Here is a 17334-nt window from a genome sequence, read left to right as displayed (position 1 = left end):
CATGTTTTCTAACACGTTTTCTAACATGGTCTAAAACTCTCGAAAATCATGAATTTTCCCGAAATAAAAAATAAAGTTGGTTTTTTTAAAAAAATATTTTTTATTTTTATTGTAAGAACATGTTAGCAACAACAGCACCAAACTCGTTAGTCATGAACCCAACTTCAATGTTAGTAGAGATGAAAAGCTTCATTCCTTCTTCATATACTTTCGAAACAAAAATCCAGAAGATAAAGCAAGAACTTTTAACAAGTAATTTAGACTGTAGTGCGAAAGATGAAACAAATGAACAGTATCTTTACGACATGCAGGACATTATTGACCATTTACCCAAATTGCCTGAAATCCAACAGCAAAAACTCACTATTCCAGAATTCGATGAAATAGAAGTCGGACTGACTGACTCAGTAGAAATAAAGAAGTTCATACGAAAGGTTAACTATGAGTTTCTTGGATTTCATTGCAACCACAAAGTCATGGACAAAGACTGCGACATGGTATATAAGAACATCTCTGACCTTTACAAATCCGAAGAATTTAAGACCTACGACAACTTTGTTTCATTAGTTGCAAAATGTGTTTGGGAAATAAGAGATAAAGATAGTAGGGGTAAGGTATGGAACGAACAAATAAGACCCGCTATGTTCGAGATGAAGAAAACCATTGACGCCTTAGTCATACTAGCAGGTAAGGTTTCAGAATATAACGCAAAAATGAACCCACAATGTTCTAAATGTAAAGCAGCAATGAGGAAATATAACTACTCCGTCAAAGAGATAGAACGTATGCGAAACGACTATGCAGATTTAAAGAAAGAAGCAGAAAAGCCAGCAGAAGATAAAATGGACATGTTGACATTTCTAAACAAAAACTATCCAACAGCTGACGATTTCCTTCTATCTGACGTCAAGAAGAAATATAAAGAAACCTTCGGTATCGTTAAAACTTTTGACATACTAAAAGAAGAAATAGAAGCTACGAAATTGTTTAGAATTTCACGAATTCACAACATATACCATGTAAAACGCTTGTAAATAGTTATGTTAGAAAACATGTTAGAAAACATGTTAGATCTAACATTCTACCCTAAAATATATTTTTATTGAATTCCGTATGAAATTTCATGAGTTTTGTGTGTTTTAGACCATGTTAGAAAACGTGTTAGAAAACATGTTAGATCTAACATTCTAACATAAAATATATTTTTGTCTGATTTACGCTCATTACGAAGAAGTCATGACAAAACATTTACGAAGAAGTCTTGACAAAACATGTACGAAGAAGTCTTGACAAAACATGTACGAAGAAGTCTTGACAAAACATGTACGAAGAAGTCTTGACAAAACATGTACGAAGAAGTCTTGACAAAACATTTACGAAGAAATCATGAAAATTCATGAGGTTAGAAAAGAGGTTAGAAAACAGGTTAGATCTAACATTCTACCCTAAAATATATTTTTGCTGAAAAAAATGACCAAATTTCATGAATTTCCTCATATGTTTGCTACCCGAGGAAAACCGAGGGTAGAGATTCCGTACGAAAATCGTAAAAAATTGCGAGTAGGGAAAAAAACCTGGTCGCCTAAAACTCATGAAAATCGTGAAAAAATGACCAAATTTCATTATATAACTGTTATTTTTTTACGAAGAGAACTTTGACACTTCGTCAAAAAAATCCCTGAAATCATATCTTTTATACAAGACAGAAAATCTTACTCGCCTAAAACTCATGAAAATCGTAAAAAATTGCGAGTACGTTAAAAAACTTAGTCGCCTAAAACTCATGAAAATCATGAATTTCCTTAAGATAGAAAAAATAAAGTTAGTTTTATTTTTATTTATTTTTTTATTTTGTATGTAAGGACAGATATGTCAACAACAGAGAACACAACAACAGTTATAGTCCATGAAGCTATAAATGAAGAATATGAGTGGGTTCAGTTTAACAAACAGTTACGTCTCATTCGTTCGGTCAAAGACGATATGTACCAAATGCAAAGTATTTTGAATACTCTTCGTTCTACAAAGCAAGCACGTCATTGGTTTGAAAACCAACAGACAAAAGAACTTTTAGAAGAATTTCCTCATATGTTTGCGAGTGGTAGAAAACCGCGGGTCGAGATTCCGTACGAAAATCGTGAAAATTTGCCAAATGGTTTGAGAGGTTGGTATGTACATAGACTTCTTGTAAATGCTGTTGCAATGTGGGCTTCACCTCGTTACGCTTGTTATATTTTCATGATGTTAGATGAAATTCATAGACAAGAACGTGAAGAGCTAGAGAACAAGCTTGAAGCAAAAGACAAAAACATACAGAAAAGAATACCACGTTCGGTACCAAAAGGAAAGGAAAAGAACTATAAGTATATGATTTACACTGAAGAGATGGAAGATGAAGAAGACAGAGATATGGTTATGTTGCATTTAGTCAGAAGAAACAACAAAAGCTTTTACGACCTTGCTAAGATTTACAAATCTGACAGAAATTGGTTCTATCGCGAAAACTTACCGATTTCAATGACACCAAATGAAGATGTGAAACAAATAGTTCAAGATACTTTACCTCAAACACACTATGATATTAAAGGTTGTACAATTCTTACCTTCAAAGAAGATTTGCCATTGTTAAAGGAAAAAATAACAGAGTATTTTGACAACTTCAAACAAGCAGAGTAAATGAACTCTTTATTTTTCAAGCTTGACTTCAGATGGCTCAGGTAGCTCTATAAGGTAAATTGTCTTGTCAAATCCTTCTGGCATTCCGAGTCCTTCCTTCCGACAGAAAAATATTTTCCCGACAACTGGAAAAAAATTTCCCGACAACTGGAAAAAAAATTCCCGACAACTGGAAAAAATTTTCCCGACAACTGGAAAAAATTTTCCTGTTGTTCGTCCGTAAACCATTCAAATTTTCGAAAATTGAGAACTTTTTGGTCGAACGACAGAAAAAATTTTTCCTTCAGACAGGAAAAAAATTTCCCGACAACTGGAAAAAAATTTCCCGACAACTGGAAAAGTTCTTCCTTCCGACAGGACACAAACGAATGTCCGACGTACCACCAACCGAGTCCATTCCAAAGCCAGAAGAACCGACAGCCCCAGCACCACAACAGACTAAGACTCAAACACTTACATTTTCAAGCTTGACTTTTTACAATTTGAACTTTGTTCGCGTAGATGTGAATTCTGAAAGAAGTATGAGGGTCTTGTATGACTTTGTACTTCTCCCATAGTTCATGTCTGTCAAACTTACCTGCCATGGACTCTTTCATAAGTTCCATGAAATCGTCTTCGGACAATCCAGGGAAAAGTATGATATCAGTAAGTATTCTTTTAACATCCTTACTTAAACTCTTTGCTGTCTGTACACAAATGACAACTGAAATGTTAAAGTGTCTGAGCTTCTTAAGAATTCGACACATGTCTTGTTCTCTGTTCTTTAACAAAGGATGAGAAGCAAAGTCATCTAAGATAAGAAGACACCTATGAGGGTATGTCTTCCAATCGTAAGATTGCAATTTCTTCGAAATGTATTCTATCTCTTTCTGTTTGTTTCTGAAGTGTTTCTTCTCTAATATTCTCTGCATTTCCTCATTTGGGTCTTTAAACTTCGAATTTATATACTCATTTATAGCATTGTACTTCAAAACTCTTCTTTGGTACTTCTTTATCCAATCTAACAACTCAGAGTCTTTTATACATACTAACTTAGACTTTTTTATAATATCTTTGAACGAATTGACGGTTTGGTCAAATTGACCAGAAGTACTACAAATAACAACTAACTCATAGAATGGGTTCTTCTCATCTAGTTCTTGTTGTTGTGCAGCCATTTTAAGATAAGTGAAAGTCTTACCCGACCCAGGTGGTGCAATTAGACCTGTTATACCATTCTGAGCAAATAAGAACTTGTCATGTATAGGCTTTATCTGAGCATTTTCCAACTTCCTCTTGTTCTTATTTAAAACATTCTCAAATTTCTTGTCAATGTCAGCAAACTTTTTTTCTAACATATTTTTAGAAAAATTAAAAATTTTATCTTTTAGGAAATGTCTAGCGATTTCGCTATCTATATTCGAGACAAGCTTTTCGACAGCAAAACATCTGTAGACCATAAAATCTTACATAGTGTAAACAAGAAAGGTGAATTTGTTCTAAAGTTCTGTTTCTGGGAATATGACAAGAACCATAAAACATTAAGCAGAGAAGTCTTTAAGTTTGTCAATGACAGACTTGTTGACAGAGATGACGCCGATTGGAAAGATGAAGTCCAACAAAAGTTCTTAGAATGCAAAGAAGACACATGCGCTGTTCTTGAAGATGAAATAGAAAACAGAATAGAAGAGCTATTAAAGGACAAAGACCTTTTACAAAAATATGGTTCTGAGAAGTTTGACATAACTCCACCAGAGAAGAAGAAGAAGAAAGGAAAGAAAGAGAAAAAAGTAGAAGAGAAGAAAGTAGAAGAAGAGAAGAAAGAACCAGAGCCAATTCCAGAGAAGGTGAGATATGACATGTAAAAATAAAATTTTATTTTTAGAACATTTCTGGGTCAATGTCAATGTTCTCTTCCTCTTTAGGAGCAAACACTGGCTTAGACTCTAAAATCTTTTTACCCAATTTACCTTGAACTTCAACTATCTTAGACTCATAATATTCATAGTCGTCTGCTTTCTTTGGTTCATAAGGTATAACAAGTTTGTATGCTTTGCCTTCTTTAAGGTTTGAGAACCTTCTGTCAAAATTTTCTTTGACTGCTAACAAACCTTCTATGTCTAAGTCTTCAAATTTCGCACCATTTTTAGTCACAATAGCAAACTTAACAGGTTCGATGTTCCAAACTTTGTCAAATGAAGACTTTTCAAAATGGTAGAAGTAAACATTCAAATATGTGAATGGGTCTAGTTCTTCTTTGACTTCTGTCATGTACTTGTTGACTGAAATATATTTCGTCATCTTTTCTATCGGATAAAAAAATATTTTTTTAAAATTTACTCAGAAAAATTTTTCTTTGTATATACGCCGTTCTGTATGTCTAAAAGACTTTTGACATTTGCCAAGAATGTTCGTTTAGAAGCTGCCATATAACCATATTCTTGACAATATTGTTTATACGAATCGTACAATGACCTTTCATCTAATGACACAAAGTCAGTTTCATCTATGAACAGTTCATATACACTCTTGTTTGCTTCTAACAATGTTTGTCTCTCTTCGGTATGTGGAATTTGTCTTGGATTGAACTTAGAAATATCTAATGTCATGAAATATGAGAACAAGTGGTTGTAAAAGTTAGGTGTCAAAGTTTCTGCTAAGTCATCAAAATATTCTGTATCTTGCATATGAGAATCTGACGTTCTGACAACTACATATCTTCTGTCAGAACTTTCTAACTTCATCGGAACAACATTGTTTGAAACCATGATGAAATTTGCAACATTTTCACAAACTCTTTGGTCTTTATATTTTCTTTCAACAACTCCAACTTTGTCTGTTATAAGACTCTTCAAAGCATCTGAGTTCAAAACTTTTGTTGTATCTATACTTTGAAGTTCGTTACATACTATAAGTTTCATATTCTCTATTGAAGAGTTAAATTTACCGCAGATGTTTTCTAAGTTTGTCATATTAGGGTTCGAATAGCCTTCTAACAGTTTGCATAAGATATCTGTAAAGAAAGTGTTCTTACCAGTTCCTTGTTTTCCAATTATAATGAGAGCAGTTTCATTTTTAGCACTTGGATATTGTAAGATGTTTGCAAACCAACATAAGGTATACTCATAGACTCTTTCGTTTCCATTGCATATAATTTCTTTGACATGGTCTAACCAAGCTTCTATAACATTTTCTTTCCATTCTACTTGTTCGTATTTATATCCAGTGAAGATAGAATAGAAGTTTGGAGAAGGTGTATAGAACTTTATACCTCGAACTGAAAAATCTTCTAACTTTGACAATAAGATATCCCAAGCATCTAACATCTTCATGCCAACTTGTACAACTTTTATTTTCTTAAGTTTCTGTCTACATTCTTGTTCAGACACTATTGTTGCTCTTGGTTTGTTAAAGACAACATCCCATTCTTTCATAACATAACATTCTGGGGCAGAGTCGACATAAATGACTAAACGTTTCAAATTCTCGACTGCTTTGTTATAGTCTCTAAATGGACACATATTTCTGAAGGCTTGGAAGTCATAAAAATCTGAAACATCTATTCTGTACATTTTTATAAAAATAAAAAAAAATATTTTTTTTATTCTTGACTTTGTTGTTGCATTTGTTCCATTTGTTGCATTTGTTGTTCTTGAGCTATTTGTTGTTGAAGTTGTTCTTGTAGTACAATACTTTCACCAGTTGCATCTTCCAATTCGAAACTTTCTGCCGTCATTGACAAATACATAGGACATAAAAGTTTTACAGGAACAAAGTTTGCGTCAACTAAGGTTAAGTTTATGTTTGCTAAAGTGTTTGAGTTCACTAAAGCTGAAAACTCTGCATTCGAATGAACAATAGGCAAACCAGCAGAGAAAGTGTTGTTTATACGCATGAGTATCTTTTGGTCATAGTAGTTTCTGTCGACATTCGAATAGCACTTTGAACCTAAGTTTGAAACAATATATAAAATAGGTGTGCTTAAAGTCAATGGAACGGATAGACCTTGTATGACACCTTTTCCTGTTATAGGAAACTGTTGGTAGTAAAAACCAGATATAAGTTTTGTATTATAGCTCATATCGTTTATACTAAACTCAGTCGGACATCCAAACATAATGAAACCTGCTCTAGTTGCAGCACATGTTACATCCGTCCTTAAAGTATTAAATAAGTCAACAAAACCTGTTGGTGGTATATCTGAGTAAGTATCTTCAAAGGAGTATTTTTTACCATTCACAACAACAAAGTCTTCTGGTGTCAAAAGAGCAAAACAGGCTTTAGTCGTCATCGTGTTTAAGGTCAGTTTACAATATCGTCCTTGAGGACTTTGTAAGTTTGTTGTTATAGAATTATATGACTCAGGGTTTTTAGTCGTAATAGTATAAACCACTATGTCTTCTGCCATTTACTTAGCAAATAAATTTTAATGAAATGTTGTGGTCGTCAAATATTTTTATAACGTCTGGGAAACTATATTTTAAGTTCAACGTTTCACCTCCTTTCATAACGTATATCTTGTCAATGACATTATATGAAACACCACAGCAACTAACGTCGGGTTCTATTTCTTTGATGTTTATATCGTCTGCCTCTGTCAAAAGTTTCAATAGTTCTTTCAAAATTTCATGAGGTGCGATGACATATGAGTTCACTTTTACAGGGTTGTGTTCGACCAAGTTTAACATTATACCCAAAGCTTGACAAATCTTCTCCTGAGTTTTAAGTTTGTCTTTAAGTTGTTGGTAGTCGTTTCGAATATCTGCAACAGAACTTAAGTCTCTGCTAACTTCAGGATATGTTGGTTGTTCTTTTACAGGAACTATTGTTATACCATCTTCGTCTTCGTATGGTTTCTCCACTTCAACATCTCTTTCTTTGACATTGACAACAACACTTTGACTGTTTGTTTGAGTTGGTGAATTTAACTTCACATCTGCCATCGCCATTAAACCTTTTGAAACACTTACGCTTCTATTTTTCGGAAATGACATTTTACTTAGAATAAAAAGATGGACGTATTTGAGTATCTTCTCGAATTGAAGCAGAACAAAGTTTACACACACAAACAATACAAATACATTGACAGAATAGTTCTTTATACAAACAATGGTAAATGTTATAGAATAGCAATATTTGCTGAAACCAAAATATTTCCATAAAGCAAAGAAAGTTGGTATAACCGAGATGGTGAAAGTTCTTGACGTTGACAAAATATAACAACAAAACTTACAGATATTTCTAAAAGGTAAGTTTATCTTACAATATTATGTCAAAACTGGCGTACTGTCAATATTTGACGGAGAGAAGTCAGTTCAAGAACAACTTACTGACCTGCTGCCAAAATCTGCTCGATGGAAGCTGTCGTTATGCCAATCTGAGGAGCCCAGCAGGTTTCATCGAACGAATCTTCAAAAGAGCATCTTCTGTGAAAAGTGCTATTGGTTTTGTAAACTTCTTTGCTTTCAATTCATCTGGACCGTCCTCTGTCACCAGTATATTGTATTTGAACTGTACCAACAGTTGAAATACCACCCATAAAGTCTTCTGAGTCAGCAAATGGAATGCCAAGCCAAAAGTTTGAACGGTCTCCATTTTATATTGAGTTTTTTGAGCTCCTGTATGAGTCCATACTTTCACATATGGCATAATAGAACTTGCATTTCAGGGTTAATGGTTGTTGTGAAGTTGTTGTTAAAGTTCATAGCATCTAATGTCAAGTTGTATGACCTCATATCCTCAACTGTAGAATATTCTTCTCTTGGATAGTATTTGCCATCTATGTTTATATGGTATTTAATACCAGGGTTGTAGAAGCAAGAATAGTCATTTATAGTTCGTCTGAACAGTACAAACATAGTAATTGCATGTTTCATTGCAGTTGTTAAAGCAATATCTGTTCTTGCACCTGGTCAGCACTTTGGTTTCCAACTTCACTGCAAAGTCTTTGACAGATATTTGGTGTATAGGGAAAATAAGTGGAACTGCAATATATTTGGCAGCTAAAGCATTTGAAATATCTGGGTCCAACATATAGACTGCAAGTCTGCTTTCTATTCTCTTGCATTCAAAACTTTTCGCATGTGAACTTAACTGGGTCCAAGCATTTCAGCAGCATTGAAATAATGTTTACTTCAGTGTTGAAGTTTGAGAAACCAAAGTCTAAGTCAACTTTGTCTTTGCAAAAGTCGGCGAATGACGTTTGATTTGCTCCCTTTACGTCTGTAAGAAGTGAATGGGTCTTGTGTTGGGTGCAATGACTAAGTTATTTTTGCTTGGAGTAAGTTCGATAGAAATTTTTCCTGCCCAGTTTGGCAAGTATCTTAAAAACCTGAAGATGAGGAAAGATGACAAAGGGACTCTAAGTTTCAGTTTACTTTGGTTACTGCTGCTGCAGTTTGTCCAGAAAGGTTAACATAAACTCCTGGAACGTTAGGGTCAAGTCTTCTTATTTTCTCAATAGTTGCATACTGGTCTGTTTGTTCTCTAGCTTGTGGTTGTACTGAGTTTCTCAAAGCGAACCATTCATAGTTTGCCCATGTTACTGTTGTGAACTAAGTCAGAGTTAGAATATATCTATATCCCATGAAAACTTCTGGAGCATATTGGTATCCGACATAGAAAATTCCATTGCAACCTTTCTTGTCAGACAACTTGGCAGAAGGTTTTATTTCAATGTCTTGTTCCACGTATAAGAAAGATTGTCAATAGAAATTATATGAAAACCTGTCGCAAGCAATATCTACTGTTGTTGAAGAACCTTCTCCAAACTCACCTACGTTTCCATAAGAAACAGCAGTTGTATATTCGTAAGTTCCAGAACTATTTCTGACCTTCTAATGGCAATTGTCGCATTCGTTATACCATTCGGAAACATTTCCATTCATAGCATCCAAAACTGTTGGCGTTATATTCTGAGCGGCGTACATTTCATATGAGTAAAAATATAGAATAGTTGGATTTATATGTCATAATAGAACCCACGTGGACCAAGCTTTACTTCTTCCTGACTGAGTTTTTAACTCTTCTTTTTCCTTCATTGCCCTCTGCTTGAAGTTGTTGCATCTTTGCATTATGTTCATTCTAGTATGTTGCAAATTTCCCATGTCCTTTTTGGCCTTTTGGCTCTGGTCGCCCATCTCAGGTAACCTAATATCCTAGAAAGAGTTGTCATAGTCTGTATTTGAGTCTTCGCGTATTGTTTGCATGACTCTTTCCTGAGTTTCCGGTTCAAGCGCTTCAAAAGCATGCCTGTCCATATGGAATATGCTCGTTTCCAAATATAATGTTTTTGTAGCCATTCTGGTTTTCTTTCCTGTTACCAATTATATCTTTTGTGAATGGGAAAGCTTCTACCCAATCTTTCAGTCTTGCGTCGTTTATTTCTGTAGTTGGTTTTATTTTGTCAAGGAACATGTTTTTCAATACTAACATTTCATTTGGTACTGTCCATTTGAGTTTTCTTAATATTCATCCCTTCTCGGTTCATTGTCTGCAAAGTAAAGTTTTTATGACATTTTGTAAACTTTCGTTGCAAGGTCATGTACAATAGGTTCTCTTCCTTCTCCTCCCTAACTTTCTTTCTAAACTCTTCACCAAATATACCATCTCTATGGTTCTGTGTAGTTCTTTGAGATAAATGTTCTAGAACGTCAGGTGTTATATTTCCATCAGCCATGTTCATTTCATACTGGTCCAAAATCTGCATGTTTCATATCTTTCAATGGCATTAAAGCCGCGCTTAAAATACCAGCTATATCTTGTTCACCATTGACTTCATTGCGTCTACAACTTCTTGGAATTGTGGTTGTAAGTTTTAATGAACCACCTATCCGGGTTAGCTTTATGACCATCTCATTGTAGTTCCATCGTCCTGCAGAACAAAAGTAGGTTTGTTTCCATCTTGGTTAGGTTCTGAATGAACTTTAAACAATGTTTCATTTCTATATGTTTTCTTTGAAATTTAAACCTTTTATTTTCACCGAGTTCATCCGAAGATTGAACGTTAAATGCTCGTAAGTAAAAAGGGTTGTTGTATTTGTGTACATTTTCTTTCAGTATTCATCATTCTATGCTGAATATTTTCAATCTGGTGTTGGAGTCTTTTGATGTCGGCAAACATTTTTCGATATTCTTCTACTATGTCAGCCGAATTTTTTTTAGACTCTTGAAATATTCCATATTCTCCGCATACTCTTGTTGAGGGTCAAGATTTTTCGGCTGTTCCAAATCTTCATCTAGTTCTGTGAAGTTAGTTTCCAAAGGAGTGACTTGTTCGTTTCCTTCAGGCTCTTCTAGCTGTTGTTGCTGAACTATTTCTTCCATGTCTGGTTGTATCTGAACTAGTTCTTCCTGTGGAGTTTCTTGTACCTCATCTGCTGGCATTTCATATATTCCGAGACCGTTTTCAACAAGTTCCCTTTCTAAGTCATCCGGACTCATAAACCTTTCTTCTTTCGTTCCGTCTCTATTTTTTACGCGTTTCATGAAGAGAGTTAAATTGTCATTTAGCTCTGACATCAATATCTCGGAGTAAATTCGTTCATGTCATTTGGATGATATGCTATTAAATCATATCCCTTAGCGAGCTTGTATTTTCCAGGTTTGAAATTATATCCCCTTTGGTGCAGAGCCATAAAGCTAAATAGGTTCGGGTCAGTATTTCCATCCTTGAACTTTCCAATAGCTTCTTTATATCTGTCACTAAAGTCAACAGTATCTGGGAAACCACACTCTTCTTTAAGCATTTTTAAGAATTCTTGGTTTCCTTGTTCTCTACTTCTTTTATGTCCTTGCTCTGTTTGTGGTTGTTGTTGTGCAGGGTTTTGAACTGTTGGTTGTTGTGCTGGTTGTGGAGGTGGTTGTTGTGCTGGTTGTTGTGCTGGTTGTGGAGGTTGTTGTGTTGGTTTTGGTGCATGCCTGTGTCTATGTCCATGTGACGATGTAAATGTGTTAGGTAGTCCTGGTGCAGGTGCTTCTCTTGGAGGGTTTGGTGGTATATAAGTTCCACCAGCTGGCACATATGTTCCATCTGCAGCGTAATGTCCTACCTGACTTTTCGTTTTTAAGAAAGCATTTACTAGGTCTGTTTTGGTCTGTTGTAACTCTTTTTCTTGACTTTTCACAACAGTTGCTCTAACGGCGTCATAGGCACTTTGAACTGCCTGTCTCGTTGCTGCATCTGTTATTTTCGTCATATTTTGTGCTACTTCTTTTAACTCTTTGTCGAAACCTTCAGACTTCAGTTTCTTTCCAGATGAGAAGTCGTTCACTTGTTTCACCTTACTATGAAGAGCTTCGAAGGCGTTCTTAAAGTCAGCATTTGTTAAAGCTTCATTTGAACTGTCTTCATCCGCTTGTATTTTTGTCCTTATTGACCCTATAAGCTGGGCTGCTTTAGCGTTGGCTTGGGCATCTAACCAGTCATTGTTAGCTTTTATATATTCTGCGCTTTTCATTGCCTTTTGCATGGCTGCGTCGTTATTTTTACTTTCTTGTGCTAAGTTTTCATACTGTACGGTTTGGTTTTGCAACTGTAAAAGTTTTTCTGCCTTTACATTTGCTTCAACTTCTTTTTTATACTCATCGCTATCCATATATGTCTTCAGGGCTTTTTGTTTTATCTCTTCATCTTTCAGTATTTTATATTGAGTAGTATGGTTTTTCAAATTTACAACATCTTGTTCCATTTTTGCTACTTCTGCTGCTTTTTCTGACACTTTTTTCGCATATTCCTCTGTACTTAGTTCTTTCAGTTGTTCTTCTTTCTTCTTTTTCTCTACGTTTAACTCATTGAGTTTCTTTGTGTGTCTGTCATATTCTAGTTTCTTTTCGTTTTCACTTATTTGCTTCTGTATGTCTATGTTTGACTTTTTGACATCTGTTATTTGATTTTTGAGTGAACTCAAATTCATTTGACTTTGAGGGTTATAGGCTGTTCCGTCTGCAGCTCCACCATAGCCTGCCATTTTCGCTAAAAGTGCCGCTCTTAAACCTCCACTCTGTGCACCAACAACTCGGTTTAAAAGCATAGGATTGCTTGACATTTGTTGCAACATAGTGGGGTCATTCATAATTTGTTGTTGCAACTGTTGTTGTGGTGTTAGTTTTACTATTGGATGTTTCAATGCTCTCTTCCTCTTACGTATATTCTTACGTAGCTTACGTGGCATTTTAAGTGAAGTTAAAAAGCGGCTTTTGACAGATGTTTTGTTGTGACTTCTTCGTAAAGACTTTGTTGAGATTTCTTCGTAAATGTTTTGTCAAGACTTCTTCATAAAGACTTTGTTGAGATTTCTTCATAAATGTTTTGTCAAGACTTCTTCATAAAGACTTTGTTGAGATTTCTTCGTAAAGACTTTGTTAAGACTTCTTCATCGTAATGAGTGTAAATGACCCAAAAATATATTTTATGTTAGAATGTTAGATCTAACATGTTTTCTAACATGTTTTCTAACATGGTCTAAAACATACAAAACTCATGAAATTTCATACGGAATTCAATAAAAATAATGTTTATGTTAGAATGTTAGATCTAACCTCTTTTCTAACATGTTTTCTAACATGGTCTAAAACATACAAAATTCATGAAATTTCATACGGAATTCAGCAAAAATATATTTTATGTTAGAATGTTAGATCTAACATGTTTTCTAACATGTTTTCTACCCTCTTGAATTTTCATGATTTCATCGTAAATGTTTTGTCAAGACTTCTTCGTAAAGACTTTGTTGAGATTTCTTCGTAAAGTTCTTCATCGTAAAGACTTTGTAAAGTCTTTCTCATGAACTTTCTTGTCAATGTTTTGTTGAGACTTTGTAAAGTTCTTCATCGTAAAGACTTTGTAAAGAAAGTTCATGAAAATTCATGAGGTTAGAAAACATGTTAGAAAACGTGTTAGATCTAACATTCTAACATAAACATTATTTTTGGGTCATTTACGCTCTTTACGAAGAAGTCTTGACAAAACATTTACGATGAAATCATGAGTTTTCTACGATGTTAGAAAACGTGTTAGAAAACATGTTAGATCTAACATTCTAACATAAAATATATTTTTGGGTCTTTTACGCTCATTACGAAGAAGTCTTGACAAAACATTTACGATGAAGAAGTCTTGACAAAACATTTACGAAGAAGTCTTGACAAAACATTTACGATGAAATCATGAGTTTTCTACGATGTTAGAAAACGTGTTAGAAAACATGTTAGATCTAACATTCTAACATAAAATATATTTTTGGGTCTTTTACGCTCATTACGAAGAAGTCTTGACAAAACATTTACGAAGAAGTCTTGACAAAAAAGTCAACGGCTGGTCGGCTGGGGTTCGGTCCTCCTCTTGGGTCTTGGGAAAAATTCTTAGGGCTGGAAGCCCTCCGAATAAAAACTTCATTTATACTAAACATCTTCAGGGCTAGAAGGCACGAAGTGCCTGGAAGCCCCACTCCCTTTTTTTTTTTTTTTTTTTTTTTTTTTTTTGCATTGTTATTAATAATGAAAAATAAAGCTTATTTCAATGAAAATTGTTCTGCAAATTTATTTCACCTTTGACCTCACTTTTTCCGTAATTCAATTTTTTACTTTTAATATTTTAGATCTTCATAATATCATTTGAAAAATTAACCATATAAAAAAATCAAGTTATCAATTCACTTTTTCCGTAATTCAAAAATCAAAAATATAAATAATATATCTTTTTATCAAATATTATTATTATATTCTATGAAAAATGAGGTCCGGAAATTTTGCGGATTCCGGTAACTCAATTTTACGGAAAAAGTGCAGTAAACTATTCAAAATACGGAAAAATTGGTGTAAACTAATGATTTTACGGTAAAATCACGGAAAGTCCCGGAAGAATATATGTGCCTATATGAAATTATACAAAAATGAATCAAACGCATTTTAAAAGATTGTTCTTGTATTATAAATGCTATTCGCAGATTTATTAGTTGAAGAAAATTACCAAATTTTTGCCGATTTACAAAAAATGATTTACAAAGCATATTTTTATAAGGCTTTAAAAATCTTTAAAATGTGACCGGTGACGGAAATCCATGGTAACCAACCGCGGTTCCCGTTTGGAATGCCATACTTTAAATTATAATCTTTTACTTTAAAGGAATGTATTCATTAATTATTTAAGAATTATGAAAAAGTCAGTGATATACCAGTTAAACCCATCTTAAATAAAAATAGAAAAGTTTTAGGATAATGCTGGATGATAAAAATTAATGATGTGATAATAATTCATTTAGATATAATATCCAAATGGAAATTTTATATGGTATTCATTATTCTGTAAACATATGATTATATAGCCTTATAAAATCATTTCAGTTTGAATCAGCTCCATGTGTAATCAACAATTGAATCATTTCATTACAATTCTGCTCATATGCATATTGAAGAACAGATTTACCACATTGATCTTTCGCAGTGACATCAGCACCATGATGAATGAGTATTTCTGCCATGATTTTATTGTTTTCTTCCACAGCATAATGAAGAGCAGTTTTTCCACAGTCATCTTTTGCATTGACACTTGCTCTATGAGAAATTAGAAATATAACCATTTCCTCTATGTCTATTGCAACTGCACTGTGAAGACAAGTTTTTCCATTTTCATAATTTTCGTTAATATTAGCACCATTAGAAAGTAAAAATTCAGCAATTTTTATAGAATTTTGTTCTACTGCATAATGAAGAGCGGTTTTACCATTTTCTTGTCTGTTATTGACCCCAGCACCATGAGATACAAGAATCTCAACAATTTCTTGACAACGTTGTTCACTGTTACACAAAATAGATTTCTTACTACTATATCTGGATTTAAAAATAATTCCTCTTATTACACAATGAAGTGCTGTTTTTCCAGATATATCAATTGCATTTATATCAGCACCATTAGATATAAGAATCTCAAAAATATTTTTATTCATATTTTCTGCGAAATAGTGCATAGGAGTTTTTCCGTCGTTATCTGATGCATTTATATCAGCACCTTGTGCGAGAAGAAACTCAATAGCATTTGCTTTATTAAGTTGAATGGCATAGTGAAGAGGAGTTTTTCCTTTAGAATCCTTTGCCTTGATATCAAGGCCATGAGATACAAATATTTCAATAATTTTTTGAAGAGAAATTTTATCTTTTTCATCAGTACAATCGGATGATAGTTGATCTATTGCACATTGAATTGGAGGTATTCTGTTTCTTTTGTTATTTTCATTTATCTCAAATGTATCATTTATTTCTAAAAGTTTGACATTTGCCCCACAATTAATAAGGAATTCGACTGTTTCAATATCATAATTCAGCATTGCAACTTCTAAAGGAGGACATCCATCATTACCAATAAAATTAATATTTGCACCATTTGAAATAAGAAGTTCAATAATTTCCCTATTTTTATTTTTTATGGCATAATTCAAAATATTTTTAGAACAGCTATTTAAATCGATATCTGCACCATAGGAAATTAGAAGTTCAACAATATCTTTCAAGTTAAGCTCCACAGCATATGCTAGGGCAGTTTTTTTATTCCAATCGATAGCATTAATATCAATATGATTGATTTCCAAATTATTTAATAGCAGTTCGCAGATTTCAATGCAATTAAATTGAACTGCAAAATGTAACACCGTCTGTGAATGGTACGTTTCTATATTGATATTATTCATTTCAATTTCGATGATATCATAAGTTTGCGGAAATGCTGCACACCATGGAAAAATCAATTTAGTATCTTTTTCATATAGAAGATAAACAGCTTCAAGATTTTGTGAATGGAAAATCTTTTCAAAATGAAACGTTACTAATGAATAGATTTTTTCATGATCATGATCCAAAATATATTTTAGAAAAGAATTATTATGCGAGCTAATTGCATAGTTGAAGCAATCTCCATCAATATGTTGGGTTTTCAAACATTCATTGATAATGTCAGTATTTCTGCCAATAATTGCATTATGGAGACATATTTTGGTTATTTTTTCTTCAAAATACATTAGTATAAAATTGAAAATATTCACCGAACCAAAATAAGCGCATTTTTCAAGATTCGTAAATTCACCAGGATTTTGAGCAATTTTTAGATCATTGTGTAAAATGTATTCTTTAAATTTATCAATTTGATCATTCATTATAATGCAATCAATTTCATTATCAGAGAAGCATTTATTAAGTCTATATGAACCAATATAAACATCTCTCCTAAAAGGTTCGAATTTTTGATCTGATTGATTTTTTGAAAAATGGTCCTGTAATTTTTCGTATATTTGAGAATAAAGGTTAATTGATCCATAATTGAATTTACTTGCGATTGATATGCTTTTGAGAAGTATTTCCCTGGAAATTTTATATTTCTCCACCAAACACTCAAGAATCAATTGAAGAATATCTTCAATAGGTTCACTTGAATGTAAGTGATACAGACTCTCGAATGCAGATATAAAATCATGATACTTTATTAAAAAGTCACTCATGAATATATAAAAAGTGAAAATGACAAGCACATAAAAAATTTATCATGCAACACATCACAATATTAAAATGCTTTGCATTAATATGATATTTTCAATAGATCTCAAACTTTTCTGAGTCGATCTTTATCAATTTTGAGGGAACTCTCAATTTATTGGGATTGATAAAAATTTTTTATTTCCCTATATAAAAAGT

General features: G+C 33.4%; 11 protein-coding genes across 11 annotated transcripts, besides 1 other annotated feature; 4 read left to right on the top strand and 7 right to left on the bottom strand.

Annotated features, from left to right (window-relative positions):
- Positions 1 to 9530: part of a mobile genetic element that runs on past the window's edge.
- On the top strand, positions 120 to 429 carry TVAGG3_0383020 (organellar and viral DNA polymerase type B; the record flags this gene model as incomplete). The annotated part of the gene is made up of 1 exon (XM_051232122.1): positions 120 to 429. A coding segment is annotated over one exon (310 nt), but the record flags the coding sequence as incomplete, so codon positions are not given.
- On the top strand, positions 477 to 1034 carry TVAGG3_0383010 (organellar and viral DNA polymerase type B; the record flags this gene model as incomplete). Its single annotated transcript, XM_051232121.1, has 1 exon — positions 477 to 1034. The coding sequence occupies one exon, from the start codon at positions 477 to 479 to the stop codon at positions 1032 to 1034; it is 558 nt and encodes a 185-aa protein (XP_051101851.1).
- On the top strand, positions 1870 to 2676 carry TVAGG3_0383000 (KilA, N-terminal/APSES-type HTH, DNA-binding family; the record flags this gene model as incomplete). Its single annotated transcript, XM_051232120.1, has 1 exon — positions 1870 to 2676. One exon carries the CDS (start codon positions 1870 to 1872, stop codon positions 2674 to 2676), a length of 807 nt encoding a protein of 268 aa, XP_051101850.1.
- Positions 3138 to 4013, bottom strand: TVAGG3_0382990 (protein of unknown function, DUF4106 family; the record flags this gene model as incomplete). The annotated part of the gene is made up of 1 exon (XM_051232119.1): positions 3138 to 4013. The coding sequence occupies one exon, from the start codon at positions 4011 to 4013 to the stop codon at positions 3138 to 3140; it is 876 nt and encodes a 291-aa protein (XP_051101849.1).
- TVAGG3_0382980 (uncharacterized protein) lies at positions 4050 to 4520 on the top strand (the record flags this gene model as incomplete). The annotated part of the gene is made up of 1 exon (XM_051232118.1): positions 4050 to 4520. The coding sequence occupies one exon, from the start codon at positions 4050 to 4052 to the stop codon at positions 4518 to 4520; it is 471 nt and encodes a 156-aa protein (XP_051101848.1).
- TVAGG3_0382970 (protein of unknown function, DUF4108 family) lies at positions 4537 to 4956 on the bottom strand (the record flags this gene model as incomplete). The annotated part of the gene is made up of 1 exon (XM_051232117.1): positions 4537 to 4956. The coding sequence occupies one exon, from the start codon at positions 4954 to 4956 to the stop codon at positions 4537 to 4539; it is 420 nt and encodes a 139-aa protein (XP_051101847.1).
- On the bottom strand, positions 4992 to 6227 carry TVAGG3_0382960 (uncharacterized protein; the record flags this gene model as incomplete). Its single annotated transcript, XM_051232116.1, has 1 exon — positions 4992 to 6227. One exon carries the CDS (start codon positions 6225 to 6227, stop codon positions 4992 to 4994), a length of 1236 nt encoding a protein of 411 aa, XP_051101846.1.
- On the bottom strand, positions 6257 to 7063 carry TVAGG3_0382950 (uncharacterized protein; the record flags this gene model as incomplete). Its single annotated transcript, XM_051232115.1, has 1 exon — positions 6257 to 7063. The coding sequence occupies one exon, from the start codon at positions 7061 to 7063 to the stop codon at positions 6257 to 6259; it is 807 nt and encodes a 268-aa protein (XP_051101845.1).
- Positions 7068 to 7604, bottom strand: TVAGG3_0382940 (protein of unknown function, DUF4106 family; the record flags this gene model as incomplete). The annotated part of the gene is made up of 1 exon (XM_051232114.1): positions 7068 to 7604. The coding sequence occupies one exon, from the start codon at positions 7602 to 7604 to the stop codon at positions 7068 to 7070; it is 537 nt and encodes a 178-aa protein (XP_051101844.1).
- Positions 9531 to 11665: 2135 nt separating the features above from the next.
- Positions 11666 to 12623, bottom strand: TVAGG3_0382920 (protein of unknown function, DUF4106 family; the record flags this gene model as incomplete). Its single annotated transcript, XM_051232113.1, has 1 exon — positions 11666 to 12623. A coding segment is annotated over one exon (958 nt), but the record flags the coding sequence as incomplete, so codon positions are not given.
- A 2237-nt stretch (positions 12624 to 14860) lies between these two features.
- On the bottom strand, positions 14861 to 16664 carry TVAGG3_0382910 (spectrin binding; the record flags this gene model as incomplete). Its single annotated transcript, XM_001583079.1, has 1 exon — positions 14994 to 16664. The coding sequence occupies one exon, from the start codon at positions 16662 to 16664 to the stop codon at positions 14994 to 14996; it is 1671 nt and encodes a 556-aa protein (XP_001583129.1).
- Positions 16665 to 17334: the final 670 nt, after the last annotated feature.

The sequence above is a fragment of the Trichomonas vaginalis genome, chromosome V (genome assembly GCF_026262505.1).
Source record: "Trichomonas vaginalis G3 chromosome V, whole genome shotgun sequence".
Lineage (NCBI taxonomy): Eukaryota > Parabasalia > Trichomonadida > Trichomonadidae > Trichomonas > Trichomonas vaginalis.
This window is presented reverse-complemented; position numbering and strand designations above follow the sequence as displayed.